Below are 16,683 nucleotides of genomic sequence, written 5' to 3'. Positions count from 1 at the left end.
CTTGTTTCATTCTTTAAGATGAATGAATATAATTTTTTGGCAGACAGAGTCCTAAAGAAACGTTGACTTGTTTGGTTTTCTAGGGAAGCCTTTGTCTCATCAGAGAATTAGCAAACAGTAGCCAATTGCTTGTGCCAATTATTACAAAGTTTCCTGGGCTTTCTAATTCTGGTCTGGGCAAGCTCTTCTCTTAAGGTTTATTAATTTCTTTTTCACAACATTTATGTTGTACTGAAGGAACTGTATATAGATCTGTTTGTACTTGAATCAACTAGTCTGGAGTCTCTATATGACTAACTAAATTAGGGGGGGTTATTCACTTCTTGCCACTTTTTTGTGAAGCACACGTCTGTCTGTTTTCTTTTCCTTTCATATTGTCTTTCTTTTGGTGGTCTTTTAAATTCCATCCCCTTGGGGTTACAGCCCTTTGGACTTAATATATCTTTAGATTCTAATACACCGTGATGAGCTTTCTTAGACGTAATATGCCTTGATATACTTAAACTAGTTTGATAGGAAAAGGCCCATCTTGAGAAGACAGACAAACTGAACTGTTTGCTTCAGTCCTCATCGTACATGTATCTGTGTAAAATTGTTTAAGGCAGAGGGAAAGTAGGTAAAAGCATACCAGTTTCTGCACTTTTTCACTTGGTTCTAGAAGTTAAATAGCTATAGCTTGTGTAGTCTGCAAGAAAAATGCAGGTTATGTGTCCTAGGAAGAAATGGAGAATAAAAGATGAATGAGAAGCAGTAAGATGTGACATACAGCGTAAAAACCATGGCAAAATATCGGTATAGCAAAACTGGAAGATAGAAGGAAAAAAAATTATAATTGTTGTCCCTTAAATGTAGTTTAATATTTGTTATGGCATGGACATTATTTTCTACAATGTTTTTCAGGATTTTAGTGCAATAACTCATCACATGCCAGTCAGTTTATCTTGGCCTCATAATAGACGGTTATTTTGTCTGTGTCAGGTATAGGATTCAAGTTTTAAGAAACAGACTATTTTTTTTTAAGTCTCCTTAATGGTGTTTAAATTTAGTACATCAATTGATATGGCTCAAGCCAGAATGTTTGATTTACCTTCTCTTCCTCCCCCCTTCACCGCCCCCCTCCCCCAATTATGAATTTCTTTTACTTTCTGTATTGTTTAATACTACCCACTTTGCAAAAATCAATAAATATATCATTTAAAATGCATTTGGGTTCAACCTCCATAGCATAACATGCATTTGAACACAGAACAGAAAATCTGAACATAAATCTTAGTAAATTAATAATAAGGAAGCAAAATTAACCGGGGTGTCTCAACTCACTAGCGTGGTGCTCCACTAGATGCTTTGTTTTCTCTAGATCTAGATAGAGCTCGGCTTACACAATCTAGATACTCATATATCCATGGTAGGCCGTCTGCAATCTATGCTGTTTACATTACTCCATTGTAGTGATCTGAAAATGTTATTTATGTTTTTTAAAAAAGTGAATGTGCCTGAACTAGAATTTAGCATCATCTTTCTAAAAGTGCCCAGTTAATCTGTACTCTTTAATTTGCTGTAATAGTGAAAAGATCAGGAGTATGGATTTCTGTATTTAAACAGGTGGTTCAGTGTTTTGGCAATGTTGGCTATTTTTATTCTTATATTAAATTGGTCATTGGCTCAGCTCCTACTTGCTGTTACAATTTCAGACATTCTACATTTTGGCATTCTGGTGAAAAGAGCCAGTGTTTTCAGAGGGCAGCTGCCACTTGCAAAGCTCTGGTGCAGATTTAGGCAGAGGTTAGATTTTTCCTTTAGTTTAGGCCTTTCCTTAAACTGATACAGGAAGTACATAAGTTCAGTGATGGCAGGATGGTGTCTGCAGCTTAAACTTTCTTGCTTAGACATAAATAGTAATCATTCCTGCTATCTTGATGGCAGTGTTTGGGAGGTATAGTGGGGAAGGGTTCCTGAGTAATCTGGACTTGAAAATTACATGTGTTGATTGTGTAATTGTATCTGCCTCAAAATGTAACCTGGAAAATGTTATTTGTTAATTCTTTTTAGATGGAACTGATTAAAAACATAAGCACTGCTGAGCAGCCCTATTTATTTACTAGACATGTTCATTTCCTCAACTTCTCAAGGTAAGGCATTTTTTGCAATTGAAGTCTTTTCCATTGATTTCTATTAATTGTAATACGTGGAACATTTTCCCTCCTTTTTACATATAAACAATAAAATTTACTTCCCCTTCCCTTTCTGGTGCTGGAGGTCACATTCAGAAGTTTGGAGGGTTTTTTTTTTTCTCTCTTTGCTACGTAATAGTTACATAGAGTATGTTTCTGAAAAGCCAGGCTGCTATTGCATGCCTTGCCTCCAAGCTGATCTTGGTTTACAACATTTCCAGCCAACATGCATGAGCTGATAACTTAGGTCTTTAAACTGTGCACATTGTTGCAGAGGTTTTATCTCTGTATAGCTGGATACTAATATGAGATTGAAAACTCCACTGAGTGCATTTATTTTGTGCTCGGAACAACTCTTCACCAGTTTAACCAATTTAATTTTGTTCTGACAAAATAGTCCCCATTTCACAGGGTACGGAAGTATTTATAAACTATGCAAATGGATTATGCTCTGTATCATGGGAGTGCAGTCCCTCCTGGCAGCAAGACTAGAGACATTTATAGCATGGAATGTGAAGAAAATTGAATTTGGATGAAACTTGGAAGGAATTTTTTGAAGGAGTGAGTGATGCCAATTAACATTTAGCCAGGACACAAAGATTAAAGCTGACTGCGAATGGTTATTGCCCAAGTTGTAAGTTTAATTTGGAAATTGTATTTGGGAACCATGCCATCTATGCCACTAGGTTGGACTCCATGCATTTAGATACAAAAAAAAATGCTTGTAGGAGTTTGAATTTTATGAATTTTCTGCAGATCTTTGCAAGAGGTTGCTTATCTTTCCAGCATTTTGGTTTTGTGGTAATGTCGGTGCATGTCCTCTGAATACATGGCTTGGGTGGATAGTGTAGTAAGAAGTGATAAAATTGGAGGGGGGGAATGGGAGGAGAGGAGAGGAGAGGAGAGGAGAGGGGAGGGGAGGGGAGGGGAGGGGAGGGGAGGAGGGAGAGGAGAGGAGAGGAGAGGAGAGGAGAGGAGAGGAGAGGAGAGGAGAGGAGAGGAGAGGAGAGGAGAGGAGAGGAGAGGGAGGAGAGAGGAGAGGAGAGGAGAGGAGAGGAGAGGAGAGGAGAGGAGAGGAGAGGAGAGGAGAGGAGAGGAGAGAGAGGGAGAGGAGAGGAGAGGAGAGGAGAGGAGAGGAGAGGAGAGGAGAGGAGAGGAGAGGAGAGGAGAGGAGAGGAGAGGAGAGGAGAGGAGAGGAGAGGAGAGGAGAGGAGAGGAGAGGAGAGGAGAGGAGAGGAGAGGAGAGGAGAGGAGAGGAGAGGAGAGGAGAGGAGAGGAGAGGAGAGGAGAGGAGAGGAGAGGAGAGGAGAGGAGAGGAGAGGAGAGGAGAGGAGAGGAGAGGAGAGGAGAGGAGAGGAGAGGAGAGGAGAGGAGAGGAGAGGAGAGGAGAGGAGAGGAGGCTGTTGTTCAGGGTTTGGTTTTGGGTTTTTGGGGTTCTGTTGGGTCATTTTGTTGGGGTTTTTTTTTTTTTTAGAAAATAAAATATTTTGAGCAATTGGAATTTCACTTGAGATATCAACTTAAGTAAGACCATGATTTTGTTCCATGAAAACAAGAAGAGTTAAAATTCCTGTCTTGTGTTCTCTACTCTGATTCCATGAGAGTTCCATTTCTAATGTATTATCTTTTAAAAAATGAAACTCATAGAATAGGACGTCACATCTTTAATAAATGATCTTTCTGCCAAATTGCAAGATCAACCAAGTACCCACATAAAGAGATGTTTCTTGATTAAACTGTTTTTTTAGAGATGGGACACAACATTAGTACATGAGAAAGAAATGAACATCATTGCCTCTTTTTCATCCCAACATCCCATGCTCTATACATATGGTACATCCTTGCCATGTTGGTAACCTGTTTCTTTTGTTGTGTATCCATGGGATAAAATCTCTCTGCATTTTTCTTCCAATACAAATCTGTGAAAACATATAAAAATTATGTGAGATGTATAAAAGTATTTGCAGCTTCCTTTTTGGCTGTTTGTTGCAAACCTGGAAAACATTTTTCATTTTATTGAGAGGACGTGGTTTAAGTAGTAGCTGTAGGGTACTGAAAAGACTAACCTTTAAAAATGAGACATCATTGAAGTACATCAACATTGCTTACTATTGGTTGAACATTTCCTAGTGTTTACTGATAAATAAACATTTGAGAGTTTTAGTCTGTAGTTTCAAAATTTATTGGTGGTATTACAACTAACAGTGAATAATGTTGAAGAGTTGCTCTGTTCCTGAATTCTAGGGTGATACATTTGTCTTTGTAACTGATTTCATTAGGAACTTGAGTGTCAAGTATCTATTTTGCAGAAATTTCAAGAATGTGATATAAAAACAAATTATAAATATTACAGAATTGTGAAAGCATTTTAGTATTACTGCTTTTTTTTTTAAATTGATCCTTTATAAACCACCTCTAGTGACTTGAGCTGAACTCAAATTGTCTGTGGAATACCTTTCTTCCTGTTTGCCACAGCTCTTCTGCCAGCTCACATGAAAGCCATGCAATACCCCAGAAAGTAAAAGAATGAGGGTCAAAGTATTTATGTGGTGTTTTCTTGGCTAACAGCTGAAGACCTTAGACAGCAGCTAGCTGTGAGCAGCTCAGCACAGTGGGGAGTGGGATGGGTACTCAGGGACAGGTAGACCACTGACTCTGCAGGCTTAGGGCAGCTTCAGATCTGTGAAAGGCTCAAAAATCAGCTTGAAGGTTGAAGAACCCTACTTTGGTGACAACCTTTGCTCCTTCCCAAGGAAAGGGATGAGGCTTTCTACATACCATTGTAGCAGAGCCATTATTGGTAATAGTGAATTTTTGCAGGTGCAGTCATCCTGCGCATTAGTCCAGTAACATAACTTGTTTCTCCTTTTGCAACTCGAAATCAAGCTTTTGTTTGCAGGAAGGGATAAAGAATGCTTTATATTCCTTTTTCCCTGCATTTATCAAGCTGGCAGACAGGAGTTATAAGGCATGCTCTGCTTGAAGGACACTCTAGGGACAAAAGGAGTCTCTTCCATTTGCCTTGTCCTTAGCTGCTTGAGACCTTTCAAGATCTGTAGGTATTGTTAAGCTGTTTTAGAGGCTATTACCAAGGTACTAGAGATGCAGTCATGCAAAACATAAGTCTGCTTTGCTTTTGCATAGAATTGAATGATTTCTGTTGGAAAAGACCTTGAGGATCATTAAGTCCAACCATTAACCAAACACTGCCAAGTCCACCACTAAACTGTGTTCCTAAGAGCCACATCTACAATCTTTAGAATGCCTCCAGTGATGGTGACTCAGCCACTTCCCTGAGCAGCCTGATCCAGAGCTTGGCAACCCTTTCAGTGAAGACGTTTTTTCCTCATACCCAATCTGAACCTTCCTGGCACAAAGTCAGGGCAATTTCCTCTTGTCCTATTGCTTGTTATCCGGGAGAAGAGGCTAACACCCACCTCACTACAAGCTCCTTTCAGGCAGTTGTAGAGTGCAGTGAGGTCTCCCCTGAGCCTCCCTTTCTCCAGACTAAACAACCCCACTTCCCTCAGCCCTTCCTCATCACACTTGGGCTCCAGACCCTTCACCAGCTGTATTGTCCTTTTCTGGACCTGCTCCAGCACCTCAATGTCTGTCTTGTAGAGGGTCCCCAGAACTGGCCTCACCAATGCTGAGTACAGGAGGATGATCACTGCCCTGGGTCTGCTGGCTCTGCTATTTCTGATAGAGGCCAGGATGCCATTGGCCTTCTTGGCTGCCTGGGCACAAATTGGCTTACATTCAGCAGCCATCAATCAGCACCCCCAGGTCCTTTTCCACCAAGCGGCTTTCCAGCCACTCTTCCCCAAGCCTATAAGCATGGCATGGGGTTGTTGTGGCCCAGATGCAGTCCCAAGGCACTGAGCCTTGCTAAAGCTAATATACATGGCCTCAGCCTGTCATTCCAGTCTGTCCACATCCCTCTGCAGAGCCTCCCTGTCTTTCAGCAGATCAACAGTCCTAGCCAACTTGGTGTCATTTGCAAACTTACTGAGGGTGTACTCGACCCCCTCATCCAGACTGCTGATAAACAAGACATTAAACAAAACTGGCCAAATACTGAGCCCTGGGGAACACCACTTGTGACCAGTTGCCAACTGGAGTTAACTCCATTCACCACCTCACTTTGGGCTTGGCCATCCATCCAGCGGTTGTTTACCAGTTTCTCCAGGAGAACACTGTGGGAAATGGTGTCAAAGGCCTTGCTGAAGATAGACAAAATCCACAGCCTTTCTTGCACCCACTAATCAGGTCATCTTGTCATAGAAGGAGATCAAGTTTGTCAAGGAGGACCTGACTTTTACAAAGCCCTGGTGACTGGGCCTGATCACCTCGTTGTCGTGTATGTGCCACATTAAGGCACTCAGGATGATTTGCTCCATTACCTTCCCTGGCACAGAGATCAGACTGGCAGGCCTATAGTTCCTTGGGTCCTCCTTCTGGCCCTTGTTGTAGATGGGAGTCACATTTGCTAACCTCCAGTCAACTGGGACCTTCTCAGTTAGCCAGGACTGCTGCTAAATTTTGGAAAGTGGCTTGGTGAGCACTTCTGCCAGCTCCCTTGGTATTCTTGGGTGGATCCCATTCAGCTCCAAAGGCTTGTGTGGGTCTAGGTGGTCAAGAAGATCACTGACCATTTCCCCTTGGATTATGAGAGCCTCATTCCGCTCCTCATGCCTGTCTTCCAGCTTAGGGGGCTGGGTACTCTGAAAATGACTGATCTTACTACTAAAGGTTGAGGCAAAGAGGGAATTAAGTACCTCAGCCTTTTCTTCATTCTTATTGGTGCTTCTCAGCTTCCCAAACAATAGTAAGGAAAACAAACCTGACTTGCAGTTAACATCACTGATGTGAACAGCAGCAGCTTCTTGCTCTTCTTTGATGTGGGTGAATTTCTACATAATGCTTGTCAGAGGAAAAAGCTTTTGTTTCCAGTGATTTGCACCTTCTGTTCCCAGCCTTCTCCAGTGCAGCTATGGCTACCTTTAGGAGATGATCCAGTGCCTTGGAAGGGTGACTGTTCCATCCAGTGCATTATGGGACTGTTTTTTGGGGGGAAGGTAGTGCTGTTTATTGGATTCTCCTGTACTTGTGATTCCTGGGTGAGGCTTTTCATTATGTCTTTGTGGTCATTGTATTACTCATCCTAAATGCTGGACTGACCTCTGCAAGAAACCCCCAGGGGGCTTTCTTCTATTAACCCTGTTTGGAAATGTCTTTATACACAGAGATAAATGTTTTGATGCTTTTTCTCTTCATACCAGCTGTTAGCTACTAGGGATTTCTTTGTTCTTGATGGGGAAGAGTGTATTTCTCTGAAGTTTTCCGTAAAACCATCCAGGCTGTGTTTGATGGCATTGTGTTACACCTCTTCTGCCACTTCCTTGGTTCCAGTTGTCTGTCAGTTTTACTGGCAAATTGTGTGGCTAGTTTCTAATGAGTATTTCTCTGGCTTTTGCTCCTTATTGACTGGAATGATCTTCTGTTCTCTGGTATTTCTCCCCATGCATCTGTCTGCTGCTGCTGTCTCCAAACAACTTTCACTCTTCCTTTTGATCACAGGTACTCTCAAACCTCTTGCTGGTGAGTATTTTTCTAATCCATTTAATAACTCTGTGACTCTTCTCTGAATCTTCTCCAGCAGTTCTATATATTAAGTGTAAGCATCAGAATTGTACTCTGGACCTGTACCAGCTTCACTAATGCTGTATGCAGTAGAAAAAAAATAACTTTGCAGTCACCATGCATACACTTACTAAAGCTTCAGTTATTGCCAGAGCAAATGGGCTTTCAGGACAAGTTGTTTTTCCAGTGTGTTTCCCAAGTATTTTCCTAATCATTCTTTACCAGGTTGCCATTTCCCGTTTTACAGAAATGGCTTTCATTCCTTGTATTTAAATGTGTTAACCAGGGGGACATGAAGCGTGCAAAATTACTAGCTGCTGTCCTACTGCAGTCAATGTTCTGAAGAAGAAAATTAATTGAATAATAAAAAAATAATATACCCTTTATGTGTACTCTCAGAATGCAGGTATCCATTGGCCTATGTTAACAAAAACCAAATAACTTTTTTCCTCATGTGCCCGAGGAGCTCTAGAAGTTGTCAGTCATAACCTCTGCTGTGATCTGTAGTGCACAGGGTAGAAGCACCCACCTCCTTTTGCACAGAACTTAGGAATTCGGAATGTTTGTGTCCTGGGTTTAGCAGTAGCAGTCATTTTTTCTCCTTCTTAGTGGGTGGTTCAGCTCTGTGTTGTTGACTTTTGGCCTGGGAACAGCGCTGATAACACCGATGTTTTTAGTTACTGCTCAGATGTTTGGTCCGGCCAAGGACTTTGTGAGCCTCATGCTCTGCCAGGGAGGAGGGGAAGCCGGGAGGAAGCAGAGACAGGACACCTGACCCAAACTGACCAAAGATGTATTCCATAGCACAGCACGTCATGCCCAGGAAGTAACTGAGAGTTACCCGGGAGGGCACTCACTGCTTGGTCTGGCTGGTTTTGGTGGGTGGTATCGTATTCTCTTCCCTTGTTATTTCCCTTATCGTTATTATTATTGGTGGCAGTAGTAGTGGTTTGTGTTATTCCTTAGTTACTGGACTGCTGTTATCTCAACCCGTGGGAGTTACATTCTTTTGATTCTCCTTCCCATCCCTCTGGGAGTGGGGGTGGGGGGGAAGGGAAGAAAGAGGTGTGTGGGGGGTAGGAGAGAAACTGTGTGGCTGGCTTGCTGACAGGGCTTAAACCACAACAGTTTGCCTCCACTCAGGGACATGTGCCCGAAGAGGTCACATCGCAGGACCAGGATGACAGATATAATTTATCTTTGTCATCTTCCAATTCTTTTTCAAAGTCAGTGCTGCATGTATTTAAAAAGGATTGTGGGAGACATTAAATTAGTAAAAACACTGATATATTTTTATGTCTCTTTCTGAATTGAAGTTTATATACTAATGTTGCTGAGAAAAGCATCCAAAATATACATCAGAAACAAATAGTTAAAAATGTCTCTACTCTATGAAGGTAGAGATTTATATGCTGATGCATTCGCTAAGATTGCACGTGCTATTAGTAGATCCAAGCAATCCAGTGTTAGAGAGTGCAGAAGCTGTGAAGAGCTAGAATAACTTGCAGAGAAACACCAAAAGTTATTTCAGGATAGGTACAGGTTGTTGGCTGTTCTTCATCATAAATGCTGCTTGGCATCTATTAGCCTGGAAATAAAATGAAGCATGAAGAAGCTTCAAGTCTGTGGAAAAGCCTCACTTGACCTCTTAGTAATCTTCAGCTGAATTAAGTAATTATAACAATTTTGGGGCAGCTCTTCAAGATGCTTGGTGTGTGCTCCAAGTGTCACAGATTGAAGAGAAGCAGAAAGAACTTTTGTAGGAATGCACAGGGGTGGTGAGGCCATGGTTTTGGGTCAGGCTGAGTCAGGGATAGGGAGAATTACACCACTCACGTTTTGGACACAGGAAGGCAGCTTGCCTCTCTCCAACACCAAACTGTTATCTTCCATGTGTGTATGTAAGGACCCTCGTTCAGGCACACTGAAAATCTTGCCCACTCCCTCCTGTCTCAGGGTAAATGGAAGTTTCAGAGAAATGTGTAAAAATCTAAAGATGTTCTTCTGGCTGGTAGGTGGCTTTTGCTTGTTTAAAAGTTGGCTGATTAGCTCAGGGTAAAGTCACAGGAGGGAGAAGCATTAAAAAGACCACCCAGAGAGAGAAACAGGCTTTTTCATGTCTCATTGGAGCCATGAATTCTTAATTTCTGCAGTAGTTTCTAGCCACTGGGGAGTGATCTCCTTCAAAATTTCCTATGGTGTGGTAAGGAGATGCAAAGATAAAACATGGAGTCAATTTAATCTTACGTTTTAATTAGCCCTTATAATTCAGTTCAGTATATCTTGTTTGTTCAAAGACAGGGTGAATTATCACCCAGCATTAGTGGGTAAGTAGTCATTCTTCCTGCACTGTCAGGCTGCTGCCCTCTTCTTTCTTCCAGCTGCAGTTTAATATCGGCGGTGTGTACTGAAGCATATGTGTGCATGAGCTCGAGGGGAGGGGACAACACTTTAGCATAATTTTCTAATGAAGTAAAGACTCACACATCAGTTCCAGCTGTTCTGCGTCTTCTCAGTTTCCCCCCTAAGCCTAATGCCTAAATAACTTCTGACCCCACTGGTCAGTTTAAAGCCAAATTTGAAAGACCAGTAGAAGACTTGGAGACAGCCATGCTGCTAATGGTACCCCTGCTCAAGGGAAATCCAGGCAAAGCAGAACTGCTGGACCTTCACAACCAGCAGCCACCATCCTATGCCCTGCTTGGATGCCAGCCCCAGCTCTGCCATGTCTGTTTTGCTCAGGGCATGAGGGAAGTGGGGGACAGGTTTAAGAAATGAGAGAAAGATCCGTGAGGTCTTCTGCTTGAGAATGTACTTGCCTTTAGTCCCTGGAATCAACGTAAGAAATATTTCAGGGTTTCTGTTATATATTAGCAGAGTTAATGTGTAAGGTTCTTGTTTTTCTTGAAAAAGTGTTTTTAGGCAGACAATCTGTGTCAGCATTATTGATACTGGCTTTAATATTGCTTTTTTTAAACAGACAAAATACCCACCACTAATAAAAATGAGTAAATTGGGGTGCTGTAGCAGCAGGCAGTGTCATGTGCAGCAGTGCTGATCAGTTTGAATGCTTTCCTTCATCTCTGACCTGAATTCTGAATTACAGATAACAGTAAATCACATGCTGTGTGAAGGCAGATACAGGCAGAGAGATGCAGTCTTGATAAATCCAAACTTAAACTTAGTTTCTGAATATTGTTCAGGGTTTTTTTGTTATTCATCGGATTTGTGTTTTTTCTCATGTAGAAGCCTCTCTAAAAACTGAAGTTTAACACAACGTTTTCATGTTACAGCACTCCCTGTTCATGGGCTCTGTAAAATGTCTCTGCAGCCAACAAACAAAAAGGGGGTAAATCTTGAAGAATAGTGTCCTAGGTTCAGCAGTTGGCTGTATGTCATAAGAATAAGCGACATGTTTGAAAGCAGGAGCACACTGTGCTGACAGCATGGTGTTTGAAAGCCTTGTATGTTAGCCTGCTGATGATTCATAACAGTTGGATGATACTTTTACAATTTCTATGGCAGATAAAGATCTTGCTTTGCCGTGACTTAACCTCTGTGTGTGTCACTGGCCTGTTGATTTGGAATTAGAATTTAATTTTTAAGTCTTTCTACAGACTGGTAAGAGGTCAGTAAAACCAGGGTGGTTCTGTGGTGCTGTTTTCATTGGTTTAAAACACAGCCATGGAATATTTGTCACAACACTCAAATTTATTAATAATGTGAAGATTCCTGTTTCTCCCTTTCTGTGGAACAAGTAATGCCACACAGAGCGTAAATGTTTTGCAGAACATGCCTATTATGTGTTTTAACCATGCTCCACTAGCTTTTGAAAATGGTGTGCTGGACAAATGCATGGAGCTGGCATAACCGGATGCTGAATGTCCGTGACCCTTTGAATGCAAATTCAGGTATGCTTTGTATGAACATTAGTTCAGTCAGCTTGCACTGATTCTGTGGGAGGGATTGGGCTCTTTGAATGCCCTCTTGAGTCCACATCTTGAAACAGTGATTGCAGCCTAAGATTATCTACTAAAGTATTTTCATGTTGTGGATTTTTTCCTCCTTTAAATAAAAAACAATATATATCTAGGAAATGTCATTTAAAATACATTAACAAATAAAATATTACCCTCTGGGTAAGCTCTTAAAAGTAGGGAAATGTCAGCTAAACTTTTGTGCACTGCCTTAACAGTGTGTCTTTATGTGTGTTCATTATAATCTATACTTTTTGCTAACACATCATGAAACACTTTCTACCATCATGTGAGGTCTGCCTTGTAAAGTACACATTTAATGAATGGCCACATGGTGCTATAATCCCTCCTACATCTTTCTTCCTTTTTTATACTATGTGTTTTTTAATGATGTGAGTATGTAATGATGTTTTTTAACTGTGACTTGGTGGAAGGCTAAGCACAAATCTCATGTGCAGTTTGACCTCAGCATGGTCTAAGGGCTTGTTTTCAGGTTTTTGGTGGGTTTTGTTGTTTTTTTTTTAATACTGCTCTATGTCAAGTTTTTCCACAGATTTTAAGATTACCTGATTTAAAATTTATTTCCCTAGATTTCCCATGTCCTTTGCGTAATAGACTTTTTAGCTTTCATCTAGCTGGTAATGGAGAATTGTTGCTTGAAATGTAGTTACTGAAGGTGGGATCAGACATAACACCCAAATTATCTTTCTTTTTAATTGCTGTTTGGTTTCCATGTTTACATTCGCACTGTAGATTAGATTATGTTACCGGTTCGGAAGTACCTTAAGACAGATGTTGATTACTCCAAAGGAGTCCAAAAGAGACTAGACAGAATAATCAGAGATACAAAGAATTGACCTGTGAGGAAAGATTGAAAGGGCAGAGAAAGAGAATAAAAAAGGAGACTGGGAAAGAGGGGACTGTGCTAACACTTCTGAATTTTATATTTAAAAGGTTCTGTAGAAATAAAGAGACTGCACTGTTCTTTATGAGTAATGATAGCAGAAGTGGCACCCTTAAATTGCATCAGCAGAATTCTAAATAAGGCATTTAGGAAAAGGCTTGAGCAAGGACAGCGAAGCAATGGGATAGATTGAGCATCTTGGAGCTGGTAGTGGCAATTATGTGGCTGATCCTGCCTGCAGGCAAAAAGATGGATTATGGCAGTCCCAAGTAATTTCTAGTCTTTCTCACCCTTGTGTAATGTATGATACAGACTATTTAGGTTTCAATCTAAAACCTTCATCTTTCAGAACAAAAATTTAAGTCTTGATGTAAAAATCACCAATCACAAAGAATTTGCGGCCCTTGGTAAATTCTTCCAATGCTGGATTGTTCTCGCGGATTGTAAATTGAGAGTTATTTTTTCCTCTTACTTTTTCTGAGAAACCTAATTGCCTCCTTCTCCTTGGATCTGAGAATAGATTTGCTTGCTTTATGAAGACTCCTTTCATCAATTTTTTTCCGTAGGCAAGCTTTCATGTGTAATTTCTTACATGCAGTGGTGCAGTCTCCTCTGAGCCTTCTCTGTATTTTTTCCCCTTTTCATTTTGTTTTCAAGCTGAAGATTTTCAGTTTCTAGACATCTTCCCATTCCAAAACATTTATTTTTTTCATCCTTCTTGTGACTCTGCAGTGAACTTTGCACGCACTTTGTTTAAAATGAGCTCTGTTAGTGGTCACATCAGGGCTCCTGCTTCTCAGAAAAAGGGAAACTAGGATTATTGGCCTTTAACGTCTCACATGCTACTGATAATCTGTGGAGGCATGCAAGTCCTTGCCAGAACTGCTACTTCCCTCTGAATGTCCTCTGCTTCTGATTCTAGGGGTTTATTTACTGTACTACAGTGCATGATGTTTGCTTGTCTTGCTTGCCCTGTGGCTTGAGTAGCTCTTTGCCATCAAACCATTCCATTATTCTCTCCTTTTGCAACTTTGTTATCTGACAATGCTATCCGTAGTTTTGCACTTACCTTCTGAATCATAGATTACGATGTTAAACTGTATAGATTCAAAGCCTCAAGCATGGTGATACAGCTTCCTCTGTTTGGTGGTGATTATGTAGAATTTCACATCTGGTACAGGGCAGCCATGCTTTCAATTTCATTTACATTTATTTTTTATATACCACACATTGTATACATAATATATATTGCCAGGTGACAATGTGTGTTTTTTTTTCTTATACCTAGGTTTGTGTATTTCAGTTTCCACGTGTACATTCCTAGCATTATGATGTGTGGCAATCTGTGACAGCCATTTCCACAGGACAGCTGTAAACACACATGATACTCTTGATAAATGTATTCATATGAGAAGCTGAATAAGCAGTGCCAAGTGCATTGCAACATCCTTCGCATTATAACCTTCCCAAGAAGTCAAGCCTCAAGTTTTTATGTGAACATAACTATCTCAGCCAAATGTGTGGTTTCATCCAGTTTTGAAGATGTATCTTTTCTACACACCATGTTTGTTGATTTAATACTTTCCAAAGAGCTGTATCAGCTGTTCTACTATTTGCTGGAAATTTATTGCAATAATTTGTAATCAGTTTTTTTGTTCCTCTGTATAATGTGCAACATTTGCATCTCTGAATTACAATGAAATGTTAATGAGGGGTCCAGAGAGATCCTGAGCCAGACTTTTGGAAAGTCTTGGGAAAAAGGTATCTAGAATTAAGTGATTCTAAATAATGCAGAGTTTGACTATAGGTGTTGTTAGTGCTTTGTGGAGAATTAGTGTTTCCTCTCCTACTTATTTCTGGCTGTAACTTTGCATTACATAAAGGGAAACGCAATTAGTATTACCTTCTCAAGTGTTGCCTTTGCTTGAGTTGGGGATGTTATACAGACCCTGTCAGGATTTGTATCAGTGCTGATGCTGTTAATTGTGAATTTATATATTAAACTACTTTGATATCCTCAGCATAACAAAAGGCATAGGGGGAAAAATACCACCTTGTCGTTTAGCATTCACGAGTGTAAAAGACTGACAGAAATACTACATTAAATACTCTGTGAGATTTGCAGGATAGTGAAATAGGCAGTATCTCGGCCTGCTTCTCTGGAAATTTTTGCAGCTCTGCCTTGAAGAGGGTCATTGGAGCATCCCAGCGTTGCCTGGTGCCTTGTGTGCAGAATAGGATTGCTTTGCCCCAAGTGCATGCAAATTCGACAAGTTATACTATCTTTTAATTTTAAGGTGCCTTTTTCAGAAGACAGGTTTTGATATAAGTGCATCTTATTTCAGGCCTGAAAAGGTGAAAGTTGTATGTTGGTGTTTTTGTGTGACTTCCCCATGAAGCTGTGCTGCAGAGCAGGTAATGGAGGTATAACGTAATTGATGAGTAAAGCTTGCTGGGCAATTGTGTTCTCAGCATGTGATTCTGATTTGTATGAAGCTGTAGAAGCAAATTGTGCTGCCTTTCTAAGAAGGACACAATATGCTTGTCCCTGTTAATATTAGGTGACTGTCAGTTCTTGTTTGCTTCCGTTACATTGAGTTTCTAGCAACTCCCTCACTTGTTTAAGGGGAGATACTTTATATTAAAGGAGTAAAAGACAGCCCAAGTTCTTTCAGAGAATAGGTTAGGAGTTGTCATTTCCTCAAGGAGTATTGCTTGCTTGCAGGGATGAAGGAGCATGCTTCTGCTTGTGCAAAGGGTTTTGTGCTGAACAGAAATACAGCAGCCTCCAGCAGTGAAGTGAAATGAAAAATAACAGGAACTGAGAGATCCTCCATTCTAAAGCCAAGCAAATCACTTTCGTTGATTAAAAAAAAAAAAAGAAATCATGTAAATCATACAATTGGAATTCATCAGAGACATTTTTCTAAAGGGCAGACTTGCAATATCTGTCATACCTCTCTTTTTTGTTTCCTGTTATTAAAAAAAGGATGGAGAAATGTAATATTAATGAACCTAAATATCATTGATTGAAGCCTGTAAATAGTCTAGTTATTTTGATGTGCGCTCCAAAAATACACTTGTCACAGCAGAGCAGTTAAAACTAATGGGATTTAATAGTATATACTGAATAAATCAGGAGAAATTAAATACAGGAAAAGGACTGCAGAAGATCTGTGTATACATTTTCAGTGCTTCTCTGAAATGGTGGTGTCCTGGCCCACTCTACCCAGTAGTGATGTGCTGCTGGACATGAGAATGATCAGGTACATTTATCATGCAGAATGAAGTCTTGATCCCACTCAGAGAAGGTAAGCATTCTGCTCAGGCCTAGAAAAATATGATCACATCCCTTTTTGAATCCTTCACAATAGGTATCTGAGTATAAATAAGGTGACATGATGTATCATGAGAGCACAATGTGTTATTTTCAAGAGCACTTTCATGTGGGTGTTGTTAATTTGAGAAGTTTCACTCTGGAAAGCTAAGTAATATTTAATATGTTGTGATTGATAGGTACCTAAAAATATGCTGAACATACTTGAACAAATGGAGCATTGATTTGCCCTTTTATCTCTCTAAATAGCTTAAGGTTATTGATTTCAGAGGTTTTTTTTAACCAGGAGGATTTTTTATGCCATGCAAGTGCTGCTTAGCTTCCATAAAAAAGTCTCAGTGTACTCCATAGAAACAAACAGTTGGAATTTGAAGTACTAAAAACCATGCTTAAAAAAACAAAAAAAAAAAAAAGAAAAAAAAAGGAAAAAAAATACAGATTTGAGTAAGAGCCAGAACAGACTTAATTTCTCTCAAAACTCCCTGCTTGTTGCCTGATGGAGCAACTGAAGCTCCAGGCTATATACCAGGCTGGTTACAGAGTGCAGGAAATCAGACATTCGAGCTGCCCTGTGTTTTGAGGGGGACACACTCTTCATTTCAGAAATAAGAAGTTCCTCTGTAGCTTTTTTTGAAAGAGTGACCTCCCATC

At 40.4% G+C, this 16,683-nt stretch overlaps 1 protein-coding gene across 1 annotated transcript in view; it reads left to right on the top strand.

Moving 5' to 3' along the window:
• Positions 1 to 16,683, top strand: part of UST (uronyl 2-sulfotransferase) — a 159,509-nt gene that overhangs the window by 80,948 nt on the left and 61,878 nt on the right. The window contains exon 4 of the mRNA XM_061378795.1: positions 2,050 to 2,129. Coding sequence (XP_061234779.1) covers positions 2,050 to 2,129 — 80 coding nt within the window. The remainder of the gene's footprint in view (positions 1 to 2,049; positions 2,130 to 16,683) is intronic.

The sequence above is a fragment of the Neopsephotus bourkii genome, unplaced genomic scaffold, assembly GCF_033783945.1.
Source record: "Neopsephotus bourkii isolate Nb327-2 ecotype Australia unplaced genomic scaffold, CSIRO-AGI_Nbou_v1 NB_1767, whole genome shotgun sequence".
Lineage (NCBI taxonomy): Eukaryota > Metazoa > Chordata > Aves > Psittaciformes > Psittacidae > Neopsephotus > Neopsephotus bourkii.
Note: the sequence above shows the minus strand (reverse complement) of the source record. Positions and strands in the feature narration are given on the sequence as shown.